The following is a 13,913-nucleotide window of genomic DNA, read 5'->3' on the forward strand; positions in this document are numbered from 1 at the left end:
ACTTTTTATGCCCAAAAAAATAAAACAAAATTTTGCTAAAACACTTTTATTTGTCTATAGAAATTATTGAATCCTTAATACAGTTTTCATTGTGAAAACGTTGTCTGCCATTACGAAGAGTAACTCACTTAATACTACAATTCACATTAAATTATTCAAATAAAATGGCCACGTTGCTTACACAAGCTCAGGTAAACATCGCCCCGCACTGAACACTTTGTACTAGGACACAAATAACTTAACACTTAACATAGAAAAAGCAGCTCCCAATAATAAAAGAAAAAAACATCGTAGTGAAAGAATAACAAGTGGAATGGTATTCAAATTTCGTAGCGTTCGAGAATTCTCATCCTTTACAATATCTCTAAAGTCTATTTTTTATTCAGTAGATTAAAATGACATTTCATAGTATTAAATCACACATGATGTTCATACTATGAAATGTCATTTTAGTCTACCGAATAAAAAAATAAACTATACCTTAATCTGATATAAATAATTAATACTCTGAAAGTAAATAACAACTACGTATATGTATATATATAATAGGCACAATGGAGAGAACCCAATATTTTTGAAATTACACCTTTTAGTGGGCTGGTGTTGGTCATAATTTGAACTGTCATACCATTTGTATACATTTATTTGGAGAGCAACAAAAATTAAGTTAAATTTTATATTTCCACGACACAGCATAGCATATAAAAGGTAGAATGTGGTTATGTTAAAATATAGTTATTATTCAGAGATTCGTTACACGTCCTGAACCAACTTGAATAGACATACATAAAGATTTGGTATCATTCATTACGGAGCAATTCGTTAGGTAAAATTTATAATTTAAATTTGACTCGATACATTTAGTTGGGTAGGCAGTTCCACTTAAAAAGCATAGGACTAGGGTAACCAAACAAAACAACCATTATAATAATTTAATTCTGCAGACATGTAGTCTACGGAATAATGAAGTTTACAAAAATATTATCATCTATCACTTTTATGAACACTTTTAAACGTACTGGTCATCTATAGGTATTTATTGGTGCACTTGATAAGATCATAGAAGTTGGATACTTGTGCTATATTTATCAGTAAATAAACTAGCTCTAAGTATCTATGGGTTTGTTTCTGAATATAATATCGTAGATTCTACAATTCATAAGAATTCTATATTGTAGTTAAAATAATTTATTACTTTTTAAATCACGCTTACGAGTTATTTTCACTAATAATACATTCTATACCTATTATTTTTCAACATGTACCTACTCTTTATAAGTATGTAATAAAATAGTTAATATTACATAATTACCTCGATACACATGTACCTATGCCTAAACATGGTTACTTTGAAAGACAAGTAAGGAGTTAACGAGAACAGTAAATGTTTATAAATGAACTCTATAGACGACAAAATGTTAAGTTTGTGACATTAAAAAGTTTAGAAAAATATTTCATTATCTTGGTTACAAGTCGACGTTACCCTTATTTTAATTAGATACCTCATGCAGTCCCTTCTCAGTCGTTTGTTCGAGACGATAATTATAAGTATACGTAGTATCGAACCGAAATAATAGTGCACTTAATTTACGGTAACAAAATAATAGTTCCTGTCCTGAAGATAAATAATTTATGGGGTTATTATTCTGACGATTCCGCCGTCGTTGATACATGTGTGTAATCACAGTACGAACGACGATTGAAGCGCCTAATATTCACACCTAAGTAGCCATTAAAGCAACTTTTACCGATGCACATAGTGCAATCAAAATGCCATGAACGCAACGCTACATTTGTGACACTCAAAGTGAATCCCAAATACCTGTACGACAGGTTAACCAATAGCCGTAAAACTAAGACTCGCATTCAAAGCACACTGCACACATCACCAGTATTACCACATTTGCTCATGCTATTTATATAATCAAAACACCCGCTATAGCATCACTCATTCAACAAACAATATTATACTTTAAGAATCCTTCAAATTAAAGTTATGCCCGAAGTTTTTCCTTTACCCAACTCAAACAGAGCCTCCAGTTAGGTACTTAAAGCCCTTACTAGATGTCGCGAGTACCTAGTCTCACTTGATATCGACTTTATTTTCATTTCCATTATTCGTCAAGTATTTTATAGTCTACAGAATCTTAAATTATGGCTACAAAGAACATGGCTATAATTTTAATTCTACTCGTTAAATTACTTTCAAGATAAAATGATGCTCAACTATATTATTCAATCAATTTGAATATAGGATATAAACCGGAAATTTGTAAACCTACTTCTTTTTTTAGGTCCAGTCACTACCGAATTTAGTAAAAAGGTAACGACATTTTTTAAATGTAATACTCAACGTGAAATTGGAAATTAGTTATGTCAATATTCAAGCTTAGCCAAAAATGTAATGATTTAGCCATGTTAAATTTTAATCTTACGGCAATTGAATACTGATGACTGCTAAGCATAAAATATTGACAACAAGTAGATAAGGGGTTGATCTACAATATACTATTAGATGCCGTTACAGTAGGCATAGCGCAGGAGCGGCGCGACAGTCGCCCGCGAGATAAACTACCCGTCCTTTTTTAACTGCATTAAGGACGAGATACTGCCGCGCCGCTCCTGTGCTAGGTCTACAGAAATATATCCTATATTATTCTCAATGTCTTGACATTTTTTTTGCTATCGACAAGTAAGCTACAAGTGATTTCCATAAAATTAGTATTCATATTGCACCTCCCACATTTACCTACATCATTACAATTAGGCATTGACGGTTGAATTAGCATGTTCTCAAATTGTCACATTTCCTATTTATTTAGCTTTGAAAGAAACCTCCTGGTCTGGTGTAGAAAAATTCCAAAATATCAAAAGCTTAGTTAAATGAGAATTTGGCAGTTTAGGAGAGGCATACGAACTATGGTCACCATTTAACCCTCGAAATTTCAGGTGTCGAATCGTGTCGATATTAGCCAGTCAATAAAAATTCAATTTAGAATTTAATTTTCACCCGCCGACCCGATATCGTATCGGTCAAATGATTTCTAAAGTCACGAAATGAATCGATTGTTATAGTGGTGACTAGCGGCACCTAGCTGGATGCGGGCGAACTACGTCGAGTGCGCGGCGGGCGAGTTGGTGGCGGCGTGGCGCAGGCGCGCGCGCAGCTCCTGCAGCGTGGGGTTGGTGGCCGGGTCCGGCTCCGGCGCCGGCACGGCCGCCTCCAATCGCCGCGCGCGCTCCGCTATGGCTCGCTCTAGTTCTGAAACGTGAAACGGTTTGGTAAGTACTGTAGACATTCAGTGGAAAACCCTTGACGTTCAACAGATGGCGCGGTGGTTGGACAAACACACCATACTAACAGCCATATTCGAACTTTAAGATACGTCAAATACTAGAGATTGAAACGATATAGAATGGATATGTCAGTGTCAAACAAGTGTCAAAAGTGACGTTTCTTCAAACAAACGCGTCACTTTTGACACTTGTTTGACATTGACATATCCAATCCATATCGTTTCAATCTCTAGTATTTGACGATTTTGACGTATCTTAAAGTTCGAATATGGCCGTAAGGCGATATAAGTTTCCTAAGTCGGTATATACAATATCGGCCTTCCGACTTCGGTTTCCTAACACGGCTGCTAATGAAATCCCTCAGTTGTGCAGGCTTCCTCATATAATTAGTTACAATATTGTAGTCCCCCGTCCTAGGTTAACTTTCAAACAATTACTTTATCCCGTTCCGGTAGCACACATACTGCTGTTTTTATTTATAGGATCATCGTTCTCCTGCTTTCATTCTAGAATGATTTTCAAAATCTCATTTAAAAAAATATCGTAAATATGTGTGCACCTCATTACCGAAATATGTAGGTATTTTTGAGATACATAATAGGTCGCATGCACAAATTATTTGGACTTTGACCAGACAGTATTTACCACAGCCACACCGCCACGCCGCATTTATTATTTTTCCTTAGATAACGTCACTTCGTAATCTAAGTGTTTACTTGGTCCAATTTATCATTTTCATTAAAACAGTGTGTAGGTAAACTCTTGGTTTTGGAGGCCGCGACGAGTAAATTGTAATTAATACTTAATAAAGAAAACAAGGCTTATTTCCTTAACTGGATTATTTATTTCTTGTATAGACTGTGCGGAAAGGGAAGAGTCGTGGAATGTATGGAGCCCAATACATTTCAGGACTCTTCTCAGTTTAGAGAATATCACTAAAATATATTTCAGTTCAAAACAAATCTCCAAAAAAGCTAGCAAGTATTTTAAAACTAAATAATATGGTACCTACCTAAGAAGGGAAGAAACGACGTGAAGGTCACGGTTTTAAATATGTACATAATTATTATAGTCTGATGCCCTATCTTCATCATCAATTAAAAGTACGACTAAGGGATATTCTTGAAGTCAACTGCCTCTTTAATTAGCAGGTAGTCGGGCAACTTACAAGACTAAACACTAATGAACATTGTTCACACAAGTGTAAACACTAACAATCAGGAAGTATCAAGTGAATCGATGTATGCATTTTGCAATGCAGTCGGCGGCATAAGGCAATTTCTCCCACGCTATACCCGCTCGGTTTAGAGACTAGACACTGCATGTAATTTCACTTTCATTTAACTTTGGCTATCGACATCCGTACAGGAAATACAGGAAGTACGACAACTCAAAATGGATACATACTAATGAACCAGCTAATCGCGCAACTATTTTAAAAATAACCTAAGAATTACTAAATCTCGTCATTTCTCTTTGGCAGTCATCCGTGCAAGTAGCAAAAATATATAATAAGTCATAAATATATGTGTAACAATATTAATGTGCAATTAATAAATAGTAACTCACAAATGTCAGTTATTAAAGTTAATGTATTGATCGATCATTTCCGCAAATATTACACATATCTAACATAAGTTATGCGCTGTAACGATGAAACATGTAATGCAGTTTTGATTACTATCAGCTTACCTGTTCAAGAATTTAATAAGTATATTATAAAAGAATAGTATTGAGTACATTAACTTTAAATAAAAATAAAATAACACTTACAATTTTTCAATCATATTCAGATTCTAAACCAAGCAAGGCTTGTAAAAGCTACCGCAATCTCCATGTCAAAGAAAATACGACACCGTGAATACTAAGGTTCACGAAACAGAACGATTGCCGAAGCGCATATCAAAGTGAGGTAGTAGGTTAAGGAGATTGAGTGACATGTGAGGATCCAGGTGAACGTCCGTTGCACCTGTGTCGTATGGGCCCGGTCCGGGCCAGAGCCCGGCCGAATATGCACGCAAAAACAACTTCGATAACTCGCCTCAAACCAGTTTTTATAATACATATGTGCGAAAATGAAGCTTGCATTGTCGAAATAAGAGTATTTGAACGACATTGTTTACACATTTTTAAAGTTTAGCCGCCATTTGACAATATTTCCTGAAAGCTCACAATACCATTTAATATTGAGAATCTTGTGACATGACATTTATCGTATTTATTTACGTCAATTTTTAAATATCTCAAGTCACTATACGATCGCCATGTCACGAACTCTGTTTAAAACAAGTTGATTTTTGCTTTTGTTTTAATAACATTGTTTACAAGTTTTCAAGTTAACAATTTTAGCAAGTTTGATTAACAATGTCAATTTATTATCAATTTAGCTATTCAACTTTTGGAAAGTGTAGAATTCCATTGCTGTAAACGCAACAGCGCCGAGTGGGAATTATGACGTAATGTATAAGTTTTTTAAAAGCATTTTCGGTAATATGTATAAGCAGAAAGCAAAGGATTCGTTTGACCTGCTCTTAATTGTCAAGCAATATCCCTCTAATGCAAAATCTAGAGTCATTTTTATAATACCTACACAATTGTATACATATTAAACTTAAGTATGAAGCTAAACGAATTATTTTCTGGCATTGAATTACATTCGAATTGGATTGTGTCTAATTCGAAAAGCGTGGAGAACCATATTTTTATGGTACCGTACACAAAACGATAGTAGTTAGCGACTAAAATAATCGAATGCCCTATCATTCATTATCAATCAGGGTGTCGAGAAAAAAATCGAACGGACCCTTTTCTTGACGGTAATTAAGGTAATTAGACTTTATCAGTTAAGTCCTGTCATTTTGTATGAATCGCCATAACTTGACTCCAAAATTATTAAACGAATATCAAGAAAGGCGTCTGGGCCATCAATTTCCTTCCGCCAAGATATTAGCGTCTTCTACTGTCGCTATTATTATGAATTATGTTGTACCCAATACCCAACAGTAGCCATACACGGATACTCCCTTAATATTATGCGGCACGTGCGACTAAACAATCGAACGCAATACCGTCCTTATACCGATATGGATTGGTATCGAATACCGACGTCTGAGTGGTCAGGGAGCTTTCAAGTTCGGGTGATATATTGCACGATTGTTCTCCGTTTCCATAGATTACATAGAGATTATCGAGGTTTGTTTATTTACCTCAAGTGGCCTTATGCGACTTATGTACAGTACCATCAGATATAGGTATCGGCGCTGGATAAGGTGCTCAAATATACCTTTACCTAAACACGAATCTATGTATGTTGAGAGTGCAAGTTTGTATATATTTCGGCATTTTTACGATGGCTATTACGCTATTTGTTTTTATAACACAAGTTATGTAGTCTTACATATTACAGCAGGTTAGGCCTGTGCTAAAAATTCGCCACGATTTATTTTACCGTTAACTAGTTTTTTTAAGCTATTAAGATATAATTATAATTTATAGATTTGACTGTTTTTCGTTCAATCCGCAAGTACCGTATTAAATCATCCGCTGCGCAGCGATTTCATAATTGAAGTAATTGGTTGAGCATCAATCGTAGTAATGCAACCAACGAAGCAATTGAGGAAATTTAATTATTTTTTAATTTAATTCATGAGGTGAATTGAGCGGCATCTAAATTAATACCTATTAGAAATCACTCGGTCAAGGTAATTGGCGCAATTTATTTAGAAAATAATATTGATTTCTCATTATTAAACGTATAAATCACTCCAAGTACAATAAAAATATACCTACTTACCTATGGCGCAAAAATGTAAAAAAATCATGTCGTGTTCATATCATGTCAATACGACAGATAGAAATAAATATGTACTTAATACGTTTTTATTCTTCTTGCATAATTTTTAATTCTGGACTATAAACCAAAAGGTTTTTACCTAAGTACGATACCTTCCTAATTAAGCTATTCCTCAACATAAAACAAGCAATTTTATTATCTGTCAAGAAGCATTATTTATGACGTCATAACACCTAAGATAATTGTTTAACCTTGACATAGGTTTAGGTTTAAAGACATTTATTCTCATAAAGACAATACATCACTGACATGAGAACATATTTAAAATACATATTTACATCTATTTTTTCATCGTCGCAGCATAACAAAATTAAAATACATTTATTTAAGTGCCATAGAAAAGATTTTACCTGGCGTTTCCTTGTGTTCCTTAACTTGATTTAAGATCTGCTTTTCTTTGTGTTTTGAAAGCGCCTTTTGTAGTTCGCTCTTCTGGTTCAGGACGTTCTTGCCTCTGTAATAGATAACATAGAAAACTTTAATAAACGGATAAATACAAAGAACATTCACATTAATGTTATCAAATAGATAAATGATTAGCCTTTTTTATTTTGAACGATTAGCTATCAAGTTATCGAGTATTTTATAAAGTGTGTTCAATAAATCTGGACTCGAAAAATGTAATGCACATATTTTCTACTTTAATTAGTCGATTATAGCAATAAATAATTATAGGTAGATATGTAATAATAATGAACTTTTGAAGAGAAGAGCCAACCACATTAGACATCATCCTTTAAGGAATGTCAAAATTAATTTTAAGATTTTTTAATAACAACACTTCCGTGAGACACAGACATACCTATTAAATATTTAAAAACGAATCGCTCAGGTATTTTAAGTCATTATTCGATAGCGAGAAATCTTTCGCTCCATAAACGAAAAGAATGTCAAACAGCCATAAAAGTTGATCTAAATATGTATACTGTGTTAAATTATTGGATGCCTTAAAGAGCGCAACTGCAGAGCCAAAGAGCCGCATCGGGCCCGCGCGCCGCGATTTGCCGACCTAGACAAATTATTACCTAATTGTACCTACACAAATTTCGTCAAAAAGATTTCGTCGTTAACAAATAAAAAGCCGGTAACTCACATGTGCCTTCTGTACGGATATGATGGTCGTTCTTGTCTACGTGACAGCGTGATAAAACGGTGTCCGTCACTTTCTTTCCCACGGTGTTAAACAGTGACAGTTATTTTATCACGTGGATAAAGATGGATAAAACTATCCATAATAGGCTGGCTGGTTTTGCAAGCGATCTTAAGCTTAGGTACCCGTTTACTATCCGGCGACCCGTACACTTGGTTTTCTAGTATATGTATAGTATAACCGAACCTAACACTGAATTACCGTGAACTTGCGATACCTAATCAAGTAGCTGCTTATCGGAGACTTGAATGTTATCACTTCGTTTTTAATGACCATATAAGGTAATGTTGGTCGACCGAACCCTAATTACGTGTTAATTAGCAATATCGATAACACAGCTATTGTTTGATAAACATTTTCCGCATTAAACATTGAATACAAGGAGAATAAAGATTGCATGCTAATGTCAGTATTTATAGTGTTTGCTGAAGGATTAGCGATAAGATCGTGTATAAGATATAGTGCTGATAGTAACCAGACAGGTCATCTGTTTGAAACATTTACTCGCACCTCACACGTCTAATCTCACAAAAACGTTTCAACTAAAATAGCAGCGCGAGCCGTACTCTTATAATAGTTACGTACAAGCGGTACAAGGTCGGTTCAATCCGGAGGCATCGATAAGCTATTTTTTTCTGACAGTACTAGCGAATAAATTAAATATATCTTAAGAAGGTTGGCATATTCAAAATCACACGAAAGATTTCTGGTATAATTTAGGAAAAGATCATACCTACTATAAAAATTAAAGATTTTTAGGACTTTTCAGATTAAGTAATAACTAATACTGATACAAACCATTAAAAGCATATCTAATTCGAAATTGTACGATAGCCCACTAAAATAGTATGATGTGGATAATAATTTAAAGCCTGAGTAATCTATGATCATTGTCAAGAGGGCGCTGTTATTCTCATGTATATAGGGTGACAGTCCAATATAGTATGAAAAAATTAGTTCCAGTGAAATTCCGCAACATGGCGCGTGATGATCATATATTACTGGTCAGGATTTACAGTAGTTAGTACTCCTACATACTATCCAATCCAACACCACTTGTATAATCTACTCAACGTGATAAAATATGTAGTGATTCCAACAACCCGATAATATTATGCATTTAATAAACAATAAAATTACGCAATTGTTGTTAATTCAATGAAATAGGTATCTACTCAATATCAGATCAGATAGATAAGTGTGTTGACTACAGTTCCTTTAAGTATTTCCCACGCAAAGGAATATAACTTGCATGTGTGCAGCATTTATGACGTCAGAGATGTCGTCTATTTTTTATACAATAACTAAAGATATAACAGAGATAAGTATCTACATATATGTATAGGAATGTAACACTAATACTATAAATAAGCAAAGTTATTTCTCGGATACTATCCGACGTTTCTATAAACAGATTGAATTTCACACCTCTGTTTCAGCAAAAAAGACCAGTCGGTAATTAAAGCCGGACAGCATGTACACACATCAAACAAAAACACGTAGATATTTTCCATTACACAAGCCTAAAATAAGTTTGCAATCAGCGAGTTCAGCAGAGCAGAAATTTACGATTGGCCTGCAAGCGGCGCGGGAGAAGTGCACTGAAATCGAGTTGACGTCCCATTACCACGGGTACCAACGGTTTAATCCCGACTAATTACAGCCCGAGCGGCGTTGGAGAAATGTAACGCTATTTGCATATCGTATTCGGGCCACCAGGCAGAAAAGAGTGAGTAACAGGTAGGTACCCGGGGTTCAACGACAGGGATCACAGTGCGCTTTAAAAGACACGACAAAACGGCAGCAAAGACGCCCTTAAGAACTCCTAAAAGTCAAGCAGTCCACTCACTTGAGAAATTCCAACAAATTTTTACCTATTTTCCCATGAGGTCGAAAGGTCAGATTCAGATAAAACTGTCGCTTTCGCACAAACTAGTTCCTACGGCTATTCTTAGGACTAGATAAACAAGCTTTGCTGGGCACTCTCAAACACTTTTCATGTCCATGTAATAATTTGGATACCTACAGCTCGATATGTTGTACAGAGGAAATATGTATACATATGCAACCGGCATACTATGAGGATATTTTGGGCCTCTAGACTTCAATTCGCGTATATCGGCTGTAGGTATCAGAAATGCAATCAGTAAAGACCGCGGAGCGAGTAAATGCAAGTCGGCAACTGCGAAGTAACGAAGTTATCGTATCAGATATAAACGTCTTGCAATTGATTTTCCGCGATCAGATCGGCGATGTCGATAGCAAAGTTTAATGTTTGCGTGCTGTGTTTACAACCGACTAATCGGGAAATTGCTTATACTTCCACTGCATTTGTTTGCCTGCACTTTTCGGGCACTTCACGCATTCAATTTCAGTGGGGGCCCGAATCGAATGTGTCCACATACTGTTCCTTCGGCCAATTAACTAAGAAATTAGCATGAACATACGCTCTTATTCTCTTAACAATAAAGCCAAGTCAAGATCATTTTAAATACCTGGCCCGCTTAGCAAATTCTGCTGCTGACGGTACATTTATAATATAAGATTAAAGTTCGACTAAGAAAGTTGGATTTCCTCGGTTTACCGTCTTAGCCATGTATTGTAATGGAAACTCTGGGAAGGCAGTGCGGCGAGACGACTCAGTGGTGTGGTGGGAACATTCCTATAACTGCAGTGTTTGCGTATAGCGTTTCACTCCCGTTAGCCGACTGGGAATTGCTTCCTTCCGTCAGGGCGCGCTGCCGGCGGCGCGGAAATAACAGACCGTGTGTTACCATTGCTCACGGAGTTAAACACCCAGGCGAACAAGTGTAACTGTGACCTGTGTTTCAAAGGTTCAGCTAGGTATGCATTTATACTGGTTGTCAGTAGCGTGCGCCTCGAATACTCTTGGGAAGCGATTGGAATAGCATACCAGACAGAGATGGTGACGGCACGCTCAATGGGAAATTGGCTGAATCAACAAGTACCCACTGACAGTCAAAATGAGTAGCTATTTTATTATTTTCAATATATCGATCTGCATCGGTATTGTGTGTAGTTTTCAATTGTTCCTTGTTCCGTATTTCGTATCATGAAATTATTACTAAACTTGTCATTATGGCCAGTAATGCATTATTGTCTAAGGTTTTTAAGGGAATATTTATCTTCTACGACTTAAAACATACGTAGTTTTTTAATCAAGATGTAAAGTTGTCGAGTCACTGTCCTAGCTCTACATATAATCTAATAACCATTTAACAGAGAAACCATCAAGATTATGATTTGAGTTTATAAGGCTTGCTAGCCTATACTTATTATAATGTACATCCAGCTGCAAAATTACATGGACACTATGGATGAATTTCTTTTATAATACATAAGTCCATCGCTTTTGCAGTTCGCTGTTACTTTATCTGACTGTGAACATTTTTAAGGGTTCTGAGAAGTTAAACAATTTATTTTAATCGTTTATATACATTAACACGAGCCGGTGTTGTGGTGCCGCGGAACCCACAGTGCGCTACCGGCACCGGCGGCTGCTACTTTTTTTATTAAATAACATTCAACCTAACATTAAACTCATAAAACTTAATAGTTTCGGCATCCGGTTTGATGTTAGATGATGTAAACAAATCCCGACCTATAACAACAATTGGATCGAGGCCCAATTATAAAGCATTAGTTTACTACACAATCTAATAGATACGTGTACGTTATTTTAAACCTGGAAATATTCCCACGTTTTTTCTAGCTTTTTTATTTCCAATTCAAACCCCGAGGAATGCCGGTGAGATACTTTTATTGAGCAACGCGTTCTTTTCAATTGCAAGACTCGTGTAGTAACTAGCATTGTGAGAATATGACATAACGTTCGCTAAACAATTGTGGTATATGGAATAAAAACAGAAATTGCTAATCGACAACCGGGTCAGCGGCTGTATGGATAAACGATTCCGATTTTGTAATAAACATCTATTAGATATATTTTAGACATCGCCTAGATACGATAACTATATGTCTAAAGCCCTAGCTACACGGTCGCCGACAAGCCTTCTAACCGTCTGTCCTTGGTCTGACCTTGGTCAGTTTTGGTCAAATTTTGTTGGAAACAACTGTCTACACGGTCCGTCCAGACCAAGGCCACGCGGTCTGAGGGGCTTGTCGGCGACCGTGTAGCAAGGGCTTAAGATCTAACCTGTCAAATTTGACATTTCCGCGATTCTGGAGATACTCTTGAACGATTTCCACAAGATATTACTTAGAGATCTAATTCACATCTAATAGATATCTAACACGATCTATCGTAAAAGTGACATTGGTTGCCCGAATTGCGCTGCAAAAGAGAACTAGTTGAAATCTAAACTATAACGTATCTAGGATGGATCTAGTACGTGTCGTCTCTTGTGAATATCTTGAAGTTCGAATACGGCAGCATATCTCGGTTACAAGTTACAACACAACGGCTGCTGGTCCCTAAACCCTAATTAGGGACAGCATTTATGAAATACTTTATCTTTATACAATGTATTTTAGAATACGTAACATTTTATTATATCAAAAGATTGTGTAATTACTAATTATGTACTAACAATTCTCGTATTCTTTGCATTTGTGACAAAAATAGAATAAGTGAACGTTTATTTTTATGACCATAAATAGTAATATTTTTTTTATTTATAAAATTAATGAAAATGTTGACACTACAAAACAAAATAGGAAATAAATTTCCTATTTTGTTATAAACATAATAAATGCATTATAAACGCATGTACACCCTTTTTAGGGTTCCGTACCCAAAGGGTAAAAACGGGACCCTATTACTAAGACTCCGCTGTCCGTCCATCCGTCCGTCCGTCCGTTTGTCACCAGGCTGTATCTCACGAACCGTGATAGCTAGACAGTTGAAATTTTCACAGATGGAGATGATGTATTTCTGTTGCCGCTATAACAACAAATACTAAAAACAGAATAAAATAAAGATTTAAGTGGGGCTCCCATACAACAAACCAGATTTTTGACCGAAGTTAAGCAACGTCGGGCGGGGTCAGCACTTGGATGGGTGACCGTTTTTTGCTTGTTTTTTTGATGGTGCGGAACCCTCCGTGCGCGAGTCCGACTCGCACTTGGCCGGTTTTTTTAGAAATGCTCACACGATCCCGCCTATAACTTTACTTGAAGATCAAAACAAACCTACTCTGACTTAACGTCTGTGAACGGGTTTATAAAAGTGTATAAATATAAATTAAACGCAATTTATTTTATGAGTTGCGGCTTGGAGACAGATGTTGGATAATTACGCCGGGCTCGCAGGACGAGGCAGGATGTGGTGCACCTGTGCTCTAAGAATCTGAACATAGCAAAAAGCAAACATGTGTGCTGCAATGCGCATTTATTTATGTACATTTCCATGTTCTGTACGAATAAAACTATAGTGATACGAAAGCATATATGCTTTCATATTTCATTATTTCATCCGGCCTCACAACAAATCGGTATTTAAATATAAGTCAAGTCAAAGTCAAAATATACTTTATTCATGTAGGCCTAGCAACAAGCACTTATGAATCCTAACTAGTTGTTACATATATATATTATTTTAAGCTAATTATCAGAGCAATTTATTGATGTTAT

General features: G+C 35.9%; 1 protein-coding gene across 1 annotated transcript in view; it reads right to left on the reverse strand.

Annotated features, from left to right (window-relative positions):
- Positions 1–3,072: 3,072 nt before the first annotated feature.
- Positions 3,073–13,913, reverse strand: part of LOC134650077 (actin-associated protein FAM107A) — a 34,823-nt gene continuing 23,982 nt past the window's right edge. Inside the window, exons 3-4 of the mRNA XM_063504903.1 lie at positions 7,501–7,604; positions 3,073–3,262 (exon numbers count right to left, since the gene is read on the reverse strand). Coding sequence (XP_063360973.1) covers positions 3,111–3,262; positions 7,501–7,604 — 256 coding nt within the window. The 3' untranslated portion in view covers positions 3,073–3,110. The remainder of the gene's footprint in view (positions 3,263–7,500; positions 7,605–13,913) is intronic.

This window comes from Cydia amplana, chromosome 8 (assembly GCF_948474715.1).
Source record: "Cydia amplana chromosome 8, ilCydAmpl1.1, whole genome shotgun sequence".
NCBI classification, from domain to species: Eukaryota; Metazoa; Arthropoda; class Insecta; order Lepidoptera; family Tortricidae; genus Cydia; species Cydia amplana.